Source organism: Oncorhynchus masou, chromosome 30 (assembly GCF_036934945.1).
Source record: "Oncorhynchus masou masou isolate Uvic2021 chromosome 30, UVic_Omas_1.1, whole genome shotgun sequence".
In the NCBI taxonomy this organism is placed as follows: Eukaryota; Metazoa; Chordata; class Actinopteri; order Salmoniformes; family Salmonidae; genus Oncorhynchus; species Oncorhynchus masou.
Window position 1 is genome coordinate 48,248,091 of NC_088241.1, and position 18,723 is coordinate 48,266,813.

Below are 18,723 nucleotides of genomic sequence, written 5' to 3' on the forward strand. Positions count from 1 at the left end.
ACAAATCAACTCTCACCCAACACTCTCTTCTGCTACTCTAGTACAGATAGATGTTATTTCAGCATAATTCAAAATTAACAGCTGCTTTCCAATGTGAAGAGTATATTGTTCGTTGTTTTCCCCCCAGATGCGGTTCTTCATGGAGATTATGTGGCCAGTGGTTCTGTTCATTGGACTAGTGTGGCTGAGGACAGCTAACCCTTTATACCGTCAACATGAGTGTAAGAACATGTTCTTCTGACATTCTAAACACTGGCATTACCAACATTATCAGCAGTTTATGCACAAACAATACAACCCTACAAACCAGCAAATGGTCAGCTCTGATGAACAAAATATTTTCAATATATTTAGAAATCTTTTCTAGTCAAATAGTGAAGCAAAATAATCAATTTTGTGACTAGAGTTATACCAATCTATACAGGATGATCAGAGCTGTGTCAACTCTTCCGGCCTTTGCTATTGACTAGTGACGTCTGTCCTGTTATGTCCACTGTTGTACAGGTCACTTTCCCAACAAGGCCATGCCCTCGACTGGCATCCTTCCATGGATCCAGGGAATCTTCTGCAATGCCAATAACCCATGCTTCCAATACACCACCAGGGGAGAGGGCCCCGGGCTCGTCTCCAACTACAATGATTCCATGTGAGCAGAGGAGCAGGGCTGTGATAGCTGGTCCCAGATCTGTTGGTGCTGTCAAGCCAACTCCTATGGTCATTGTCTAGGGCTGTTTGTGATGATGGGCCAGCCAGATAGGGGAGGGTTGAGCAGCAGTACTACCTGCTTATGTACCATTTGATGGCAGATGAAAGGAGGGTGTTACATGTTATAATACAGTATGTTCTCACTGAAGACATTTCAGTGAGGCACTTGGCAAGGCTCTGCACTCACGCCAATGAGGTTCGGGGTTCTTATGTATGTGTGTATGGGTTGCTTGAATTAATGTGTGTACCTATCTGTGTGTGTATCTGTTTGTCTGTGTTGGTGTGTGTGTGTGTGCGTGTGTGTGAGTGTGTGTGTGTGTGTGTGTGTGTGTGTGTGTGTGTGTGCGTGTGTGCGTGTGTGTGTGTGTGTGTGTGTGTGTGTGTGTGTGTGTGTGTGTGTGTGTGTGTGTGTGTGTGTGTGTGTGTGTGTGTGTGTGTGTGTGTGTGTGTGTGTGTGTGTGACCCATCCTCTGCTCTGCTGCTCATGCAGACTGGCTCGGTTCTACTTGGACGCCCAGGAGCTTCTTCTGAGTGACCCAGAGTTCCTGCAGCTGGGTCGGCTCTGGAAGGAACTGTTCACCATGAGCACCTTCATGGACACCCTGCGGACCAGCCCAGAACAGGTCTCAGGTCAGAGGAACTCCCATCAACTTAAAAGATATGCTTCATAAGTACAGATCCAGGACAGGCCTGGGTTCCATACATTTGGTTGTTATTTCAATACTAGACAAACATTTTTCTAAACTGGAACTAAAAACACTCACACAGCAATGTGCAGTCCTCACCAAATAATGTGTATTTTCTTTGTACTATGAGAGTCATTGATCATGTTTTATACAATCATCTGGTCCAAAAGCACTCAGAGGCAATTGTATCCCATCTTCGCCAAACCAAACAAATGAACCCAACACATCCCATCTCTCCCATTCCTCTCCTCCTGCTCTGCAACATGTGTAGACTGGAGGTGGGTTACATCACTTAGCTAGGCTTTTAGAAAGCCATTTCCCCATAGTGGGAACTAGGATCCTAAGCAGCAGCACTGTTTATTTTGTCAGAAAGCAATTCAAGTGTTTCCCTTCCCAACAGAACACATAAACATGGTTATATCTGGAAGCCAATGCTAACATTCCCATACTAATGATCGCTTATACATTCTCAATCTGATCTGACAACTACAAATACTACTCCGCTGGGATAATAGCCCCTTATGATGGATCGACTAACTACACTCTTAGAAAAAAAGGTGCTATCTAGAACCTTAAAGGGTTCTTTGGCTGTCCCCATAAGAGAACCCTTTGAAGAACACTTTTTGGTTGCAAATAGAACAATTTTGGGTTCCATATAGAACTCTTTCTACAGGGGATTCTACATGAAACCCAGAAGGTTTCTACCTGGAACCAGAAAGGGTTATCCTATGGGAACAGCCAAATAATCCTTTTGGAACCCTTTTTTCTAAGAGTTCAACACTTATCTCTTCATTCCACAGTGAGATGGACACTTTTGTCTTCCTATACTTTTGAGACCATGTCTGGATATATCACCCTTATTCAATTGGTCTCTGTGTCTCCTCAAAGTTTCAAAGGATAATCTGGCAGTCTTCAATGTAAAGAAATAGCACTTCCATTTTCACTGAGGACCTGTCAAGTTCCACATTGCTATCTTCCCGTTGATTATCATCTCAGGGGTACTTCCTTCTCCTCTTATCTGAGGTCTTAACTATTCTTCCCTCTTCCTTTTCCTTTTCCTCTTCCCATTCCTTTCACCACCCCCTCTCTCTCTCTTGCTCTCTCTCGCTCTCTCTCTCTTTCTCTCTCTCTTTCTTGCTCTCTCTCTCTCTCTCTCTCTCTTTCTTGCTCTCTCTCTCTCTCTCTCTTTCTTTCTCTCTGTCTCTGTCTGTCTCTGTCTCTGTCTCTCTCTCTCTCCAGGTCGAGGGCTGAAGGTAGAGGACATTCTGAAGGATGATGAGACCCTGACATCCTTTCTCCTAAGGGATGTTCCTCTGTCAGAGTTTGTGGTCAATGAGCTGGTCAATGCCAAGATCAGGCCTGAGCAGGTCAGACTACGCCTGAGTTGACCTACTGTGTGTGTGTGTTCTGTCCCCACTTAGACAGCTGTAACACTCCATCACCCTGAGTATCCCATCTAATTATTAGTTAAGGATTTATCCAGCCAGCACATTTTCCTGGGAGCTAGCCGTGCTGGCTGAATAATCCAACAGTGCTGGCTGAATCGCAACCCTGAGAAAGGCAGTGTGTTTCTATGAAAGCTCAGGACAGGATCTCCATTTGAAAGCTGTGGTCAAGAGGGCTATTGGGATACTGATGTCATTACACTGGGTTGTGCTGTGGGCTTTGTCTGGTGGCCTGTGGCTCCTGCATACCTTCTCTTCCCCCCAGTGAGCGACAACACCAGCCCCGGATCAAAGGGCTATGCAGTGGGGGGTGAATCATCACTAGGTCTTTGTTCACACAGAAAACACATACACAAAGAAAGGAATACAGAACCTAAAATTAAATGGGACTGGCTAAAGGCTGTGTGTGTGTGTGTGCGCGTGTGTGTCCACATGCGTGCATGTATATAGGCTTACTACTTTCTGAAAAAGAGACCTTCTCTTCACTGAGGAGTTTTGCTCAATGTTACAAACCCCTTCCCTCTGTGACCCTTGACATCTGCCCCTTAGTTTGTGTTTGGCGTCCCTGACCTCCACCTGAAGGACATTGCCTGCAGTCAGACCCTGCTGGAGCAGTTCATCATCTTCCCCAGCCGCAGGGGGCTGTACAGGGTGCACAGCAGCATTTGTGCCCTCACACCACAGAGACTACAGACAATAGAGGACAGGCTCTACGCCAACGTGGACTTCTTTAAACTCTTCCGTCAGGTCTGTCAATCTCAATGTGTCCCATTCTGCCTCTAGTCTGACCTGTCTGCTACGCATCACATACCTATATATATATATATATATATATATATATATATATATATATATATATATATATATATATTTAGGTATATATATAAGGTCCTGGACTCTACCCTGGATTTTGAATGAACAATTTCCATATTGTCCAAATATGGAAAAACGCACTATGGCTGCGTTTACACAGGCAGCCCAATTCTGATCTTTTTTACACTAATTGGTCTTTTGACCAGTCACATGAGATCTTTTTCAGAGCTAATCTGATTGTTCAAAAGACCAATTAGCAAGGGAAAATATCAGAATTGGGCTGCCTGTTTAAACGCAGCCTATGTATGCCTTCATCGTATAGCCACATGAAGTCCTCAATCTGTATTATCATACAGTAGTATTCTCTTTTGAATGGACCCTTGTGGTCTGTGGCACTGAATATCTGTCGCATTTGGGACACTGCCATCTTGTTTATTTACTTACCAACAAAGATTGGCCGGCGTGGGTCACTGGGGACTACTATTGGCTGTTCCAACCCTCTGCCAAACACCCACAGCATGAGCTGATGGACATACGTTGGAGAGAGTTGGCACCAGTTAGCGTGAGTTGAGGAGAGTTGGCACCAGTTGGGGGGAGATGGCACCAGTTAGGGTGAGTTGAGGAGAGTTGGCACCAGTTGGGGGGAGTTGAGGAGAGTTGACACCCATTGGGGGAGTTGAGGAGAGTTGGGGGGAGTTGAGGAGAGTTGACACCAGTTGGGGGGAGTTGAGGAGATTTGGCACCAGTTGGGGTGAGTTGAGGAGAGTTGGCACCAGTTGGGGGGAGTTGAGGAGAGTTGGCACCATTTGGGGGGAGTTGAGGAGAGTTGGCACCAGTTGGGGGGAGTTGAGGAGAGTTGGCACCAGTTGGGGGGAGTTGGCACCAGTTAGGGTGAGTTGAGGAGAGTTGGCTCCAGTTGGGGGGAGTTGAGGAGAGTTGACACCAGTTGGGGGAGTTGAGGAGAGGTGGCACCAGTTGGGGGGAGTTGAGGAGAGTTTGCACCAGTTGGGGGGAGTTGAGGAGAGTTGGCACCAGTTGGGGGGAGTTGAGGAGAGTTGGCACCAGTTAGGGGGAGTTGAGGAGAGTTGGCACCAGTTGGGGAGAGTTGAGGAGAGTTGGCACCAGTTAGGGGGAGTTGAGGAGAGTTGGCACCATTTGGGGGGAGTTGGCACCAGTTAGGGTGAGTTGAGGAGAGTTGGCACCAGTTGGGGGGAGTTGAGGAGAGTTGGCACCAGTTGAGGGGAGTTGAGGAGAGTTGACACCAGTTGGGGGGAGATGAGGAGAGTTGGCACCAGGTGAGGGGAGTTGGCACCAGTTAGGGGGAGTTGAGGAGAGTTGGCACCAGTTGGGGGGTGTTGAGGAGAGTTGGCACCAATTGGAGGGAGTTGAGGAGAGTTGGCACCAGTTAGGGGGAGTTGAGGAGAGTTGGCACCAGTTGGGGGGAGTTGAGGAGAGTTGACACCAGTTGGGGGGAGTTGAGGAGAGTTGGCACCAGTTGAGGGGAGTTGGCACCAGTTAGGGGGAGTTGAGGAGAGTTGGCTCCAGTTGGGGGGAGTTGAGGAGAGTTGGCACCATTTGGGGGAGTTGGCACCAGTTAGGGTGAGTTGAGGAGAGTTGGCACCAGTTGGGGGGAGTTGAGGAGAGTTGGCACCAGTTAGGGGGAGTTGAGGAGAGTTGGCACCAGTTGGGGGAGTTGAGGAGAGTTGGCACCAGTTAGGGGAGTTGAGGAGAGTTGGCACCAGTTGGGGGAGTTGAGGAGAGTTGGCACCAGTTGGGGGAGTTGAGGAGAGTTGGCACCAGTTGGGGAGAGTTGAGGAGAGTTGGCACCAGTTGGGGGGAGTTGAGGAGAGTTGGCACCATTTGGGGGGAGTTGGCACCAGTTAGGGTGAGTTGAGGAGAGTTGGCACCAGTTGGGGGGAGTTGAGGAGAGTTGGCACCAGTTGAGGGGAGTTGAGGAGAGTTGACACCAGTTGGGGGGAGTTGAGGAGAGTTGGCACCAGTTGGGGGGGAGTTGAGGAGTGTTGGCACCAGTTGGGGGGAGTTGAGGAGAGTTGGCACCAGTTAGGGGGAGTTGAGGAGAGTTGGCACCAGTTGGGGGGAGTTGAGGAGTGTTGGCACCAGTTGGGGGTAGTTGAGGAGAGTTGGCACCAGTTGGGGGGAGTTGAGGAGAGTTGGCACCAGTTAGGGGGAGTTGAGGAGAGTTGGCACCAGTTGGGGGGAGTTGAGGAGAGTCATGATGGAATTGCATGGCTTAAAACAATGTGTATGTTGTAAGTCATCAGTACACATTTCCTCTAACGTTGTACTGCCTAGATACAGACCATTGAATTTCCAAAGGTGACAAATCACTACTGACAAAATTAAACAGGAAAACAACAATCCACTACTGTGTAATGAAACTGAAGTATAATTCATAGTGGAGCTGCAGTAACATTAAAGTATCTGTACATCTATGGTTACAGTACTTCACCTAATATATACTGTACCTGCCATCTACTTTTCCTCTGCATTGGCTACATGGTTGAGATAGATTGAGGCAACATACAGTGAGTTGACTGGCCACCGACTGCTCAAGTACCAGTTTTAGGAGAGTATATCAGGTTTTGGGACTTGACCTCTTTCAATAATGAGATTATAGATGCCATGCCCTCCCTTCCAGACTAAACCTAAGGGAGCTTTTGTATAATCACCTGTGTTTATGGTCCCATGGTCACGTCCACACACACTGTTGGCCCCAATAGGGCTGTGTGTATGTGTGTGTGTGTGTGTGTGTGTGTGTGTGTGTGTGTGTGTGTGTGTGTGTGTGTGTGTGTGTGTGTGTGTGTGTGTGTGTGTGTGTGTGTGTGTGTGTGTGTGTGTGTGTGTGTGTGTCGCCTCTTTGAAACAAGCCCATTAGATCTCACAAGATAGTGAGGAATGTCATAGAGGAAGGACGTCTTATTTTGGAGTTGTGCGTCGCTGCCGTGCGCGATTTCCTGACCTCTAGCCCATTGTGTTGTGAGCTAGTTAGAAGTTTCCCTGGCTGAAATAGTCCCTGGAAGAAACAGTTACTGGAGATAATGTAGTTTAGGATACAGAAGAAGACAACAATGCACTGTTCAGCAGATTTGGTGCATTCTCTGTTCCTATGTGGGCATAAGGGAATGACGAGCGGATTAGAGGCAATCCGTAATTTCGATTAAGACATTAATGAGCATACAGTATTCAATGATTAGATTTCTCAAAAACAGGTTTTAGGCTACATGTGCACCACCGTGCTTCTACATCTGCGTTGCTTGCTGTATGGGGTTTTAGGCTGATGTAAAAGGGCTTTATAAATACATTTTATTGATTGACCAAGTCAGAACAGTAGGCTACGTTATGAGGGAGGACAGGGACCAAATTAATAGGGTGAGGCACATGGGCTACTAACAGCTTACCATACAACAAACACTTAGTATTACTCTCTTAGCTACCGTAGACATATCTCCCTGGCATATTACATCATTTATGCAGCAGCATACAATACATTGTGCTGTGCTCACTTGATCAGGAAGGTGGTCCGGCAGTCCTTGTTGTGGCTTCTAGAAAGAGGCCTGAAATCCTGACTTGGAATTCCAAGTTAGATGACCGTTCAAAGTAATGTTTTGTATTTTCCCAGTCAGAGCTAGTTTTATCCAAGCTCCCAGTTGTCTTGAACTCACTGAAGTCTGAGATTTCCCAGTTCTGAGTTTCCAGTTGTTTTTAATGAGGCAGAAGTCATGCTGCGTTGACAGCATGGCCAATGTATTCAAACTTTTCTGAACATTTTTCGTGATATCCAATTGGCAGTTACAATCTTGTCTCGTCGCTGCAACTCCCCTACGGACTCGACGAAGGTCGAGAGCCAAGCCGCGCTGCTTCTTGACACACTGCTCGCTTAACCCGGAAGCCAGACGCACCAATGTGTCGGAGGAAACACTGGCGAACTGACGACAGAAGACAACTTGCAGGCACCCGGCCCGCCACAAGGAGTTGCTAGAGCACGATGGGACAAGGACATCCCGGCCAGCCAAACTCTCCTAACCCGGACGACGCTGGGCTAATTGTGCGCCGCATCATGGGTCTCCCAGTCACAGCCAGCTGTGACACAGCCTGAGATCGGACCCAGGGCTGTAGTGGTGCCTCAGCACTCATTGTTGATTTTCCGATTTCCAACTTTTTGTGTAATGTTTTTGTCCAATGGCTGATAAATTGTATCTATAATTTCTCTTCATATGACAAGGATTAAAATGGATTTGCCAGTAGACTGCTGACTTGATACATAAGCATGACTGCTTGTCTAGCTTGCTACAGTAACTAAGATTTTGAAAGTATGAAGTTGACATGATCAATCAAAGCTATGGTAGATATAACGTGATTTGACATCATTTTATCTGTGGCCAATGACCTTGAGCCTTTTTGAATGGGCACTTCTAATGTAAGTCTATGGCAGCACCCAAGGGGATTGAATTTTCCAGCTCTACGCGTAGATTTTGCAGTGTCCCCATGAGTGACAGAAAACTGAGCCAATCACGGTGCAACTAGAGAACACTGCCAACTCCATACACTCCGTATTTTCCTCTGGCTGCCCCACTACCACAGAAAGCACTGAGCTCGGCTGAAACACCTGCATTTTGGAGCTGCCTTACTCAAGAATGTAAAAAAGAGACCATGTTTGCATCCTGCTTTATGAACTCAATGATTTATTTATTTAACATTGTTTGCAAACTGATATGTGACTCGTATTAATGCCAACATAACATGCCAAACAGGTACTACAAATAATACAAATAATATTGTATTTTTTTCTGTTAAACATGTAGGGCTCAAAACAAGCATCATCCATCTGCCCTGATTGACGCATCGCCACTGTTGGTAAGGACGTGACAGCCATTTTGACAGCTCTTTTCCTCCTTCCAGCTTCCCCGGGTGTTGGATAACCACTCCAGTGGTGTCGACCTACACTTCTGGGCCAGAGTACTCTCTGCCACCTACGAAAAGCTGCGAGAGGTAGGCAAACACACACGCGCGCACACACAATTCTCTCCACCGCCTCTAAAACTACCAGAGGTCAACCCTACCACCGTTAGAACCATCATCCATCCCAAAGTTCACCCACCACTATATTTCTATCCCTCAGGAAACCACTGCTTCCTCCCTGCTCGGGTCTTTACGCAAACACAGACGGCAGGGATATCATGAGTGCGTATGAGGAAGGCTAAATCCAGCCCTAATAACCCTTTAGTCTCAACATGGAGCCCCATTCACAGGTTGTGTCCCAAGTGACACCCTAACCCTTACTTTTGACCAGAGTCCTATGGGCAATAGTCAAAAGCAATAATAATAATAATTGCATTTGTAGAGCGCATTTAGAGACGTGAATCACAAAGCTTTTTACGGATTAGGGTGCCATTTGGGATGCAGAAACAGATAAATCAACAGGAAATCTGTCCGGACAGCTGTAAGTGAGGGTTATAGCACAGGTGAGGGCCTCAGACAAATGTCAAAGGTTGACGGGTCAGGTGGATGACCCCAGGGGAAGTGGTGATTGCAGGGAGAGGGAGGCGGGGGGAGGGCGCAAGAAGACATTCTGCAGAGGTAACATCCTGTTGGTGGGGCCGTCTGGATTCTTGTCTGCCGCCCGGTGACAAAAGACGTGACGCCAGTCGGTCATTTTCAAAGTTCCATTTTTGTCTGGTTCCATAAACCGAACACTGTAGCTGTACAGTAGATAGGCCAGCCAGCTGAGTGGAAACTCTGCCTCAGATATCCCATTGCTCTGTTGGCTAGAACAGAAACTCTAATTTTCTCTATTTCTCTTCAGTCTGGAAGTGGTGTTAGTTACAGTGTGTGTCTTCCAATGTAGAAGAAACCACCAAACATATCTTCAAAGGAGTGGAATTCAATCAATCAATCTTCTCTGACATTTTCTTTGTGGTTTTTATGTAAACATTGCAGTGCTGCCCCATTACTGTGGTTTCTATGTAAACACTGTGGTGCTGTCACATTACTGTGGTTTCTATGTAAACACTGTGGTGCTGTCCCATTACTGTGGTTTCTATGTAAACACTGTGGTGCTGTCCCATTACTGTGGTTTCTATGTAAACACTGTGGTGCTGTCCCATTACTGTGGTTTCTATGTAAACACTGTGGTGCTGTCCCATTACTGTGGTTTCTATGTAAACACTGTGGTGCTGTCCCATTACTGTGGTTTCTATGTAAACACTGTGGTGCTGTCCCATTACTGTGGTTTCTATGTAAACACTGTGGTGCTGTCCCATTACTGTGGTTTCTATGTAAACACTGTGGTGCTGTCCCATTACTGTGGTTTCTATGTAAACACTGTGGTGCTGTCCCATTACTGTGGTTTCTATGTAAACACTGTGGTGCTGTCCCATTACTGTGGCTGTTTGTTAAGAGTGGTTGCCAGGAGCACTGTAGTACACACTCTCAACACCTCCCCTGGTTCGAATGGGCCCTCAGGGACCTACACTGGACAATCCCTTCTCCCCCTCTACAACCCACCCCTCCTCCCTTTGGAATCTCTTTAGTTTGTTGTGATTCATTTTGACGGAATACCTTGTTGACAGATAACCTAAAGAGCCTAATATGGCTGTACATATCCTTCTATTTGGTCACATTATATAACCCTGTCATACATGATTCAGAGTCATAATTTACATACAGTTTCTAAATAACAACACCCTCCCCTACCTCACCCCCCAGTTGTCAGAGAGGAACAGCTCCAAAGCGCTGGTGGAGGTGATGTCCCCTCTGCTCCAGTCCCAGGTGGGCTCTCCCCCATCTTTCAGACAGCTGATGGGGGCTGTGTCCAGCCTGGTGTGTGGCTACATGGAGGGGGGCTTCTCTCGGGTGGCCTCCTTCAACTGGTATGAGGACAACAACTACAAGGCCTTCATGGGGATCAACGATAGCACCCGGGGAGGACAGGGACAGTACACCTACGACCATACCGCCAGTGAGTACTAATACAGTAATGAGCCACTACTGCCAGTTTCATTTTAATGATGAGACAGATAGAGGCAGGGACAGTACACCTACAGTCACACCGCCAGTGGGTCAGCATTCAGTCACTGGGTCAGCATTCAGCCCCTCTCCTCTGCCGACTACGCCAAATATAGCAGCTGAATGGGAGCAGGAAAGGCATTGCATTTTCCATATAAATTCAGTCGAAATTCAGTGGTATTATGGGACAGGTCGTTTTATCTACTCTGCTTTACTTGTCTCTTGAGATCAAAAAAAGAGTATTGCTTGACCTGAGAGTCTTTACCGTTCTCTCCTGTCTTATCCCAAAGTCTGTTCTGATCTGATGCAGGAGTTGGAGTTTAACCCAATCACGGGGTTATAGGTTCTCTCAATCCTCTCTTAAGTTTCTTCAAAAGTTCTGTACGGTCTTATTCCCCAGCTCCGTTCTGTAATGATCTGATGAAGGAGCTAGAGTCCAATCCCATCACCAGGATCATGTGGAGCTCTGTCAAGCCCATGATGATGGGGAAGATCCTCTACGCACCCGACTCGCCAGCCGTCAGAAAGATCATCAGAAACGTAAGGGAGCTACATACAGCGAATGCATGTGGTAGACTAGGGATGATTCACACTATATTATAGCGGAGTCTGCTGGATATAGTCAATTCATCATTTTAGACTTGGGAAACCAGATGAGTTAATCACGAGACAGAAGTGTTAGAAACATGAACATCCATTGCAGATTGTTCAATAGATTGTGACAGACTTGTTTAACAGTCATCTTCGTTCTGATCACACGGCAGTATTTAGGAATTTGGGAATCAGGGCTTGGCGCTCCGTAGAGCGTTGTTGTATAGACATGTCTGTAAGAAGCCTGTAGGGCCTAGGAGTCACGGCTGGGTGTATCACAATAGGAGCACACATCTGTATCGTCTACTACACGTAGTAACCGTGACACATTCCGTTGCCTTGTATTCTCCTCCTCTTGTTATGTAAGCAGAGCCTGACACTGTGAGGGTCACACTCACACGCACGCACACACACATTGACACACAGACACACACACACCAGCTTCCTCTCCCCCGACCTTTAGTGCCCTCTTTGTCTTCCATTTCCCTCAGATCTGGATGTTAATTGCATGGAAGGGAATTACGGGTTAAGCCATCAGTCTGCTGCACATACCAAAACATGGCCTACACTCTCCCTCATTTCTCCATCCCTTCCTCCTCCAGACCTGATGACCCCCTCCTTGAACTGACCCCTTTTGAGTAGTGTAATTTGGTGGGGGGGGGGGAACAAAACCTTTTATTTCGCCTCATTTGAACATTCTGTCGTAAGTGCCTATTATGTGCCCCAAAAAAAAACAGTGTTGACTGTAACTGGTTTGACGACTAAACCAGCCATGCAGCCCCTTGTGACAGGGGGAATGGAAGTGTGTTATGTGCAACAGGGAGGGGAATTGAGTGCAAGCTTCACAACAACAACAAAATGTTAAAACATTTCTAACCTGACCCTCTATGGGTAAAAGGGTTGGCGTTTTATGCTCGACCCGCTCAGTTTTCCACCACAAAACACCAGACAATGGCCAAAAAGAGTAGAACCAGCTCACCTGCATGTCTCATTAAAAAAAATATTTGAAAAAGAATAGGTTGACCTTAAAATGAGGGACAGGTTGTTTTTTTCCCCTCACACTTATTGTAGTGGAGATGAAGTTTATAACTTCCCTGCCCAGTCAGATGGAACCGAGTAAATAGGCATTTTAACGTCATAGATTTAGCTTGTGGTAACTTGTGGAATAGACACCGGCTGGAAAGATCTTTTGAATCAGCATTCAGGATTTGACCCACCCGTTGTATAACACCCACTAGATATGGGAGTTTATCAAAATTGGGTTTGTTTTCAAATTCTTTGTGGATCTGTGTAATCTGAGGGAAATATGTGTCATTAATATGGTCATGCTTTTGGCAAGGGGTTAGGAAGTGCAGCTCAGTTTCCACCTCATGTTGTGGGCAGTGGGCACATAGCCTGTCTTCTTTTGAGAGCCAGGTCTGCCTACAGCGGCCTTTCTCAATAGCAGGGCTCTTCTCACTGAGTCTGTACATAGTATTCTGCCACTGTGTACTCTCTGTTTAGGGCCAAGTAGCATTTAAGTTTGCTCAGTTTTTTTTGTTAATTCTTTCCAATGTGTCAAGTAATGATCTTTTTCTTTTCTCATGATTTGGTTGGGTCTAATTGTGTTGCTGTCCTGGGGCTCTGTGGGGTCTGTTTGTGTTTGTGAACAGAGCCCAAGGTTCATCTCTCTGTAGGTGATGGCTTTGTTATGGAAGGTTTGGGAATTGCTTTTTTTAAATTGTATTTATCCTTTATTTAACTAGGCAATTTCAATTAAAAACACATGTTTATTTACAATGACAGCCTAGGAACAGTGGGTTAACTGCCTTGTTCAGGGGCAGAACGACAGATTTTTACCTTGTCAGCTCGGGGATTCAATCTAGCAACCTTTTGGTTACTGGCCCAACGCTCTAACCACTAAGCTGCCGCCCCTTTTAGGTGGTTGTAGAATTTAACGTCTCTTTTCCGGATTTTGATCATTACCGGGTATCGACCTAATTCTGCTCTGCATGCCTCATTTGTTGTTTTACGTGGTACACTGGGGATATTTTTGCAGAATTCTGCATCCAGTCTCAATTTGGTGTTTGATCCTTGAGGCTTCTCTTTGTGGGATCCTGTGGGAACAGGGTGAATCGGTAGCCAAGCTGAATGCGTTCGGCCAATTGTCACCAACCTCATTGTCCCTCATTGTCCCTTTGTCAGCAGAGATCTGAGACACAAGAGGAAGGTGTTTAATTGGGTGTTGCTTTTCCACCCTTTTCTATGCTTTTATCACACGCATTCATGTAAATGCAACAGTCAGCCTCCCTTGGTATGTGTGTACCACAGAACGCTGTAGGACAGACTATACACATTGTAGACTATGCTAAATCATAATCGATATCTTTGGTTATTTTCACAGGCAATATAATGTGTGATTGGTATGCAACTAGAAATTAGAAACAGTGTGTGTGTGAGTGTGTGTGTCTATGTGTGTCTGAGTGGGTGTTCATGCGTGCATATATGCATGCTGCCTGAACGCACGTGAGTATGTGTGTGTGCTGATACATGTGTGTGCTGATATATGTATGTGTGTGTGTGTGTGTGTGTGTGTGTGTGTGTGTGTGTGTGTGTGTGTGTGTGTGTGTGTGTGTGTGTGTGTGTGTGTGTGTGTGTGTGTGTGTGTGTGTCCTCTAGGCCAACACCACATTTGAGGAGCTGGAGAGGCTGAGGACCATGGGTCGGGCCTGGGAGGAGGTGGGCCCTCAGGTCTGGGTCTTCTTCCAGAACAGCGTTCAGATGAACATGATCAGGGTAAGGAAGGCTACAATCCCATACACTCTATAAACACCAACATGGTACATTCAAACTAACTGAGGCTACAGTCCCATACTCAATAAACACACTCTATAAACACCAACATGGTCAATTCAAACTAACTATCATTGTTATCTCAAAATAATCCATTGACCCAGTTTTGGTGTGAAATGACATAACTTTAATGTCCCTCCACTCCTGCTATGGTTTTGTCAGAGTTCGGCCTCTATAAGATGTTTCAATAATGTCAGCTGTGGCAAACTACGTTGTATATCTTTACAAATTAGCCCTGTATAAACTATGATATATGTCTGTTTAGTCCTAAATCATTTCCTCCCCCATACCTTTCTCATGAGGGTTCTAGTCCCAGGCAGAGAGAGCTGGGGTTCCTGCTGTAACTTCATGTTGTTATTCCACTCAATAGCTCTTATCTCCCCTCTCTCTCTCTCTCTCTCTCTCTCTCTCTCTCTCTCTCTCTCTCTCTCTCTCTCTCTCTCTCTCTCATGGGAAACATAGTCTTACATTGCCAAAACAAGTGAATTGGACAATGTGAACGAACAAAAAAGCGACGTAACATCAACAACAAACATTGCACTCAAATATTTATTCTGGGATTGCACTGTATTATGCCTAATAGATATGGGAGTTTATCAATGTTTAATTTGTTTCCAAATTCTTTGTGGGTCTGTGTGATCTGTGGAAAATATGTGTCGAATAAGGTCTTACCGTTGGCAGGAGGAAGTGCAGCTCAGTTTCCAACTCATTTTGTGGGCAGTGGGCTGACTATGGCGGCTCTTTCAATAGCAGTTTTTGGGTCTGTCACAGTGGTCAGGTACTATGTTGCGGTGTATTCTCTGTTTAGGGCCAGATTTCTGGTTTTAGAATTTAACAGCTATTTTCTGGATTTTTATAATTAGCAGGTGTAGTCCTAATTCTGCTCTTTATGCATTGTTTGGGGTTTTCCATTGTACATGAAAGATATTTTTTGCAGAATTCTGCATGCAGAGTCTAAACTGTCGCTATGTGTACATTTTTGGTTGATGAGTGGACCCCAGACCGCACATCCATGGGTTCTATAACTGATTGAAATAAAACATCGGGATATTGAGTTTTATGTTCCTTTTCATGGCATAGAAAGACCTTGCCTTGTCTTGTAGATCGTTCACAGCCTTGTGGAAGTTACCTGTGGTGTTGATGTTTAGGCCAAAGTAGGTATAATTATTTGTGTGCTCTAGAGCAAACGGTGTCTAGATAGAATTTGTGTTTGTTGTCCTGTTTTTTGGAACACCATTATTTCCCCCCCAAGTCTGACAGAATCTGTGCAGTAGATCTCGGTGCTGCCGTAAGCCCTCCTTGATTGGGGGCAGAAACAGCTGATCAAATCAATAATCAAATCAAACTTTATTTGTCACATGTGCCGAATACCGTGAAATGCTTACTTAACCAACAGTGCAGTTCAAGAAGAGTTAAGAAAATATTTACCAAATAAACTAAAGTAAAAAATTATAAGAAGTACACAGTGTCGTGTCTTTGGCTATGCCGGATTAAGTGATATGACATCCTATTCTATAAAATAACTTCAATGTAATTAATATTACCTGAATGAGCTAATCATGTAAATGTAATTAACTATAGAGTCGGGCACCACAAAATAATATTTATAGAGCTGTTATCTTCCGAAGAAACTCTTAAAGGCATCAATAGTAGTCAATATTAATCGTCTTCTTAATTCAGTCTCATCTGAAAGTTGTAAATTCTTGGTTATCTGCACGAACCCTGGCTAACATGTTGAACCAGCAATACAGAATTGGGTTTAATTATTTATTTACTAAATACCTAACTAATCACACAGAATTACACATACACATAATTAAATCCTAACTTACAAATTACGTCATAAAGGAAAACGTCCCTAGCGGGCGGAACAGATATGACAGCTTGTTACACAAAAGAAAAGGGGCTGGGTTTGAGTGAAGAGCGGGAAGACTGAGGAACAAAGGAAGAAGCTGTGCTATCGTAAATACAGTATCTTATGGAAAATGCAATAAATATTTACTCTGAGCTGTGCTTCGGTAGGTTGGTGGTAGATGGAAGGCGGTGTTGCCCAACCGAGTTCTTTGAAGAATGTCTCTGGTTGTCAATTGGAAACATCGTAGTAACGTTGTTGTGTGATAGACGGGATACTCTGTCTGTTCCTTCCTAACCCTCGTTTGCAGCGGCTGTTGCTAACTCAACGGCTAGGAGGTATCACTCCATAGTGAATAAGAGTTCAAAGTTCATACCATTCGCAACCAAAGCTCACGCTGATGTTGGCATCGTTCTGTAGTTATTATCTGAACCATTCTGACATCGGACCATCGGACCATCGTCCTCACATCCTCGGAACAGCAGGTTTTATTGTCGTCAAGGGCTACTATAGGAAGGGAGAGGAGGGCGTGTTTGAAAAGTTTTATAGTCCATGTCCCTTCACAGGGGCGCGCCACTGATTGAGCAGAGCCTTATCTTATAAAAACCCAAATCTCACATTTTAGAAGCTAAAAGCATTTCATCCCATCACGAATAATTTCATATTCAAACATTTAAATTGAACAACAATTCCATGTGAATCCGATAACTGATGTGTAGACTTTCCACTGTAGAGTTTGTCATCTTATCATTGATGAGAATGTCTCAGATGACAACCGAACTGGCATCATATTCATTAAGTACCACCGCATATGTTCAGTTGGTCGGATTACCAGAATATAGTTCATTTCCCCCCACCTTCTGATGTTCCCAGAATCTCTATGTTAGCCAAGGGGTTTGCAAATGTAACATCAGTAGGGTAGAGAGAGGAAAAAGGGGGGAAGAGGTATTTATGACTGTCATAAACCTACCCCCCAGGCCAACATCATGACAACAATAAATAACAATAAAGAGGCTATATACAGGGGATACCGGAACAGAGTCAGTGTGCTGGGTTGCAGATTAGTTGAGATAATTTGTACACGTAGGTTGGGGTGAAGTGACTATGCATAAATAATAAACAGCGAGTAGCAGCAGTGTACAAAACAAAGGGGGGGGGGGGGGGGGTCAATGTAAATGGATCATCTGCAAACAGTAGACATTTGACTTCAGTCTAGTAGGGTGAGGCCGGGTACTGCAGACTGTTCTAGTGGCCCCGCCAATTCATTGATATAGTGCCCTCGGAAAGTATTCAGACCCCTTGACCCTTTCCACATTAATTAAGGTGTGCAGGGGGTGTATATGTGGTCTGTTGTACAATATTTTGCTAAGAAGCCATTATGACATTTTCTCATGACATTGTTTCACTGGGGAAATGTTGTAGTCTGCTGTTGATGATACTGCAGAGGATTTTTCAGAGGTTACTGTTGACGCAGTTCCACGGTAATTATTGGCATTAAATTTGTCTACACTTTTGCGGACTGGAGTGATCAGACCTTGGTTCCACATTTTGGGGAAGATCAGTGGTGTAAAGTACTTAAGTAAAAATACTTCAAAAGTATTACTTAAGTAGTTTTTTTGGGGGTATCTTTACTTTACTTTGCTATTTATATTTTTTTAAACTTTTACTTTTATTTCACTACATTCCTAAAGAATGTACCTTTTAAATACTTAGCAGGACAGGAAAATTGTCTAATTCACACACTTATCAAGATAACATCCTTGGTCATCCTTACTGCCTCTGATCTGGCAGACTCACTAAACACATGCTTTGTTTGTAAACGATGTCAGTGTTGGAGTGTAGGTTTCTACACTCACCTCCTTCCAGCTATAGCATTTCTTAATAGCATGCAGTTTGTTCAGCTTTGATACCTCATGGCTGAGTATTGCTCTGTTCAAGTAGATTGTGATTTTGCTGGGGTCTGATAGGGGTGTTCATTGGCTGATGGTGGATGTTCTGAGAGACTCTGAACAGTAGTCTACAGTACTACTGCCAATGAATGAGCTGTAGGTGTACCTACCGTAGGAGTCCCCTCGAAGCCTACAATATGACTATGTACAGACCACAGAGCTGCAAGAGTTGTGACCCGTTTTTGTTGGTTGTTTTGTGGTAGTGTGTCTAGGGGGACACACCTTCAGGGACAGTGCCTTCAGAAAGTATTTATACTCCTTCACTTTTTCTACATTTTGATGTGTTAAAGCCTGAATTTAAAATGGATTAAAGTGAGATTTTATTTCACCGGCCTAAACACAATACCTCATCATTTCAAAGTGGAATTATGTGTAAGGTCCCTCAGTCGAACAGTGAATTTCAAACACAGATTCAACCACAAAGACCAGGTAGGTTATCCAATGCCTCACAAAGAAAGGCACCTATTGGTAAAGTAGATGGGTACAAAAAAGCATGGTGAAGTTATTCATTACACTTTAGATGGTGTACACACAGTCAATACAAATATAGAGGCGTCCTTCTTAACTCAGCTGCCAGAGAGGAAGCAAACTGCACAGGGATTTCACCATGAGGTCAATGGTGACTTTAAAACAGTTACAGAGTTTAATGGCTGTGACAGGAGAACACTGATGGATTGTAGTTACTTTACAATACTAACCTAAATGACAAAGTGAAAAGAAGGAAGCCTGTACAAAATACAAAGCCTTATGTTTGGGGTAAATCCAAAACATCAAATCCCTGAGTACCACATTTTCATATTTTCAAGCATGGTGGTGGCTGCACC

The 18,723-nt window shown here is 44.8% G+C and overlaps 1 protein-coding gene across 1 annotated transcript in view; it reads left to right on the forward strand.

The window, feature by feature from the left end:
* LOC135522692 (retinal-specific phospholipid-transporting ATPase ABCA4-like) overlaps positions 1-18,723 on the forward strand; it is a 49,361-nt gene that overhangs the window by 2,531 nt on the left and 28,107 nt on the right. Inside the window, exons 3-11 of the mRNA XM_064949202.1 lie at positions 128-221; positions 505-646; positions 1,196-1,335; positions 2,631-2,758; positions 3,386-3,583; positions 8,570-8,659; positions 10,376-10,628; positions 11,076-11,215; positions 13,925-14,041. Of these exons, the coding sequence (XP_064805274.1) occupies positions 128-221; positions 505-646; positions 1,196-1,335; positions 2,631-2,758; positions 3,386-3,583; positions 8,570-8,659; positions 10,376-10,628; positions 11,076-11,215; positions 13,925-14,041 (1,302 nt within the window). The remainder of the gene's footprint in view (positions 1-127; positions 222-504; positions 647-1,195; positions 1,336-2,630; positions 2,759-3,385; positions 3,584-8,569; positions 8,660-10,375; positions 10,629-11,075; positions 11,216-13,924; positions 14,042-18,723) is intronic.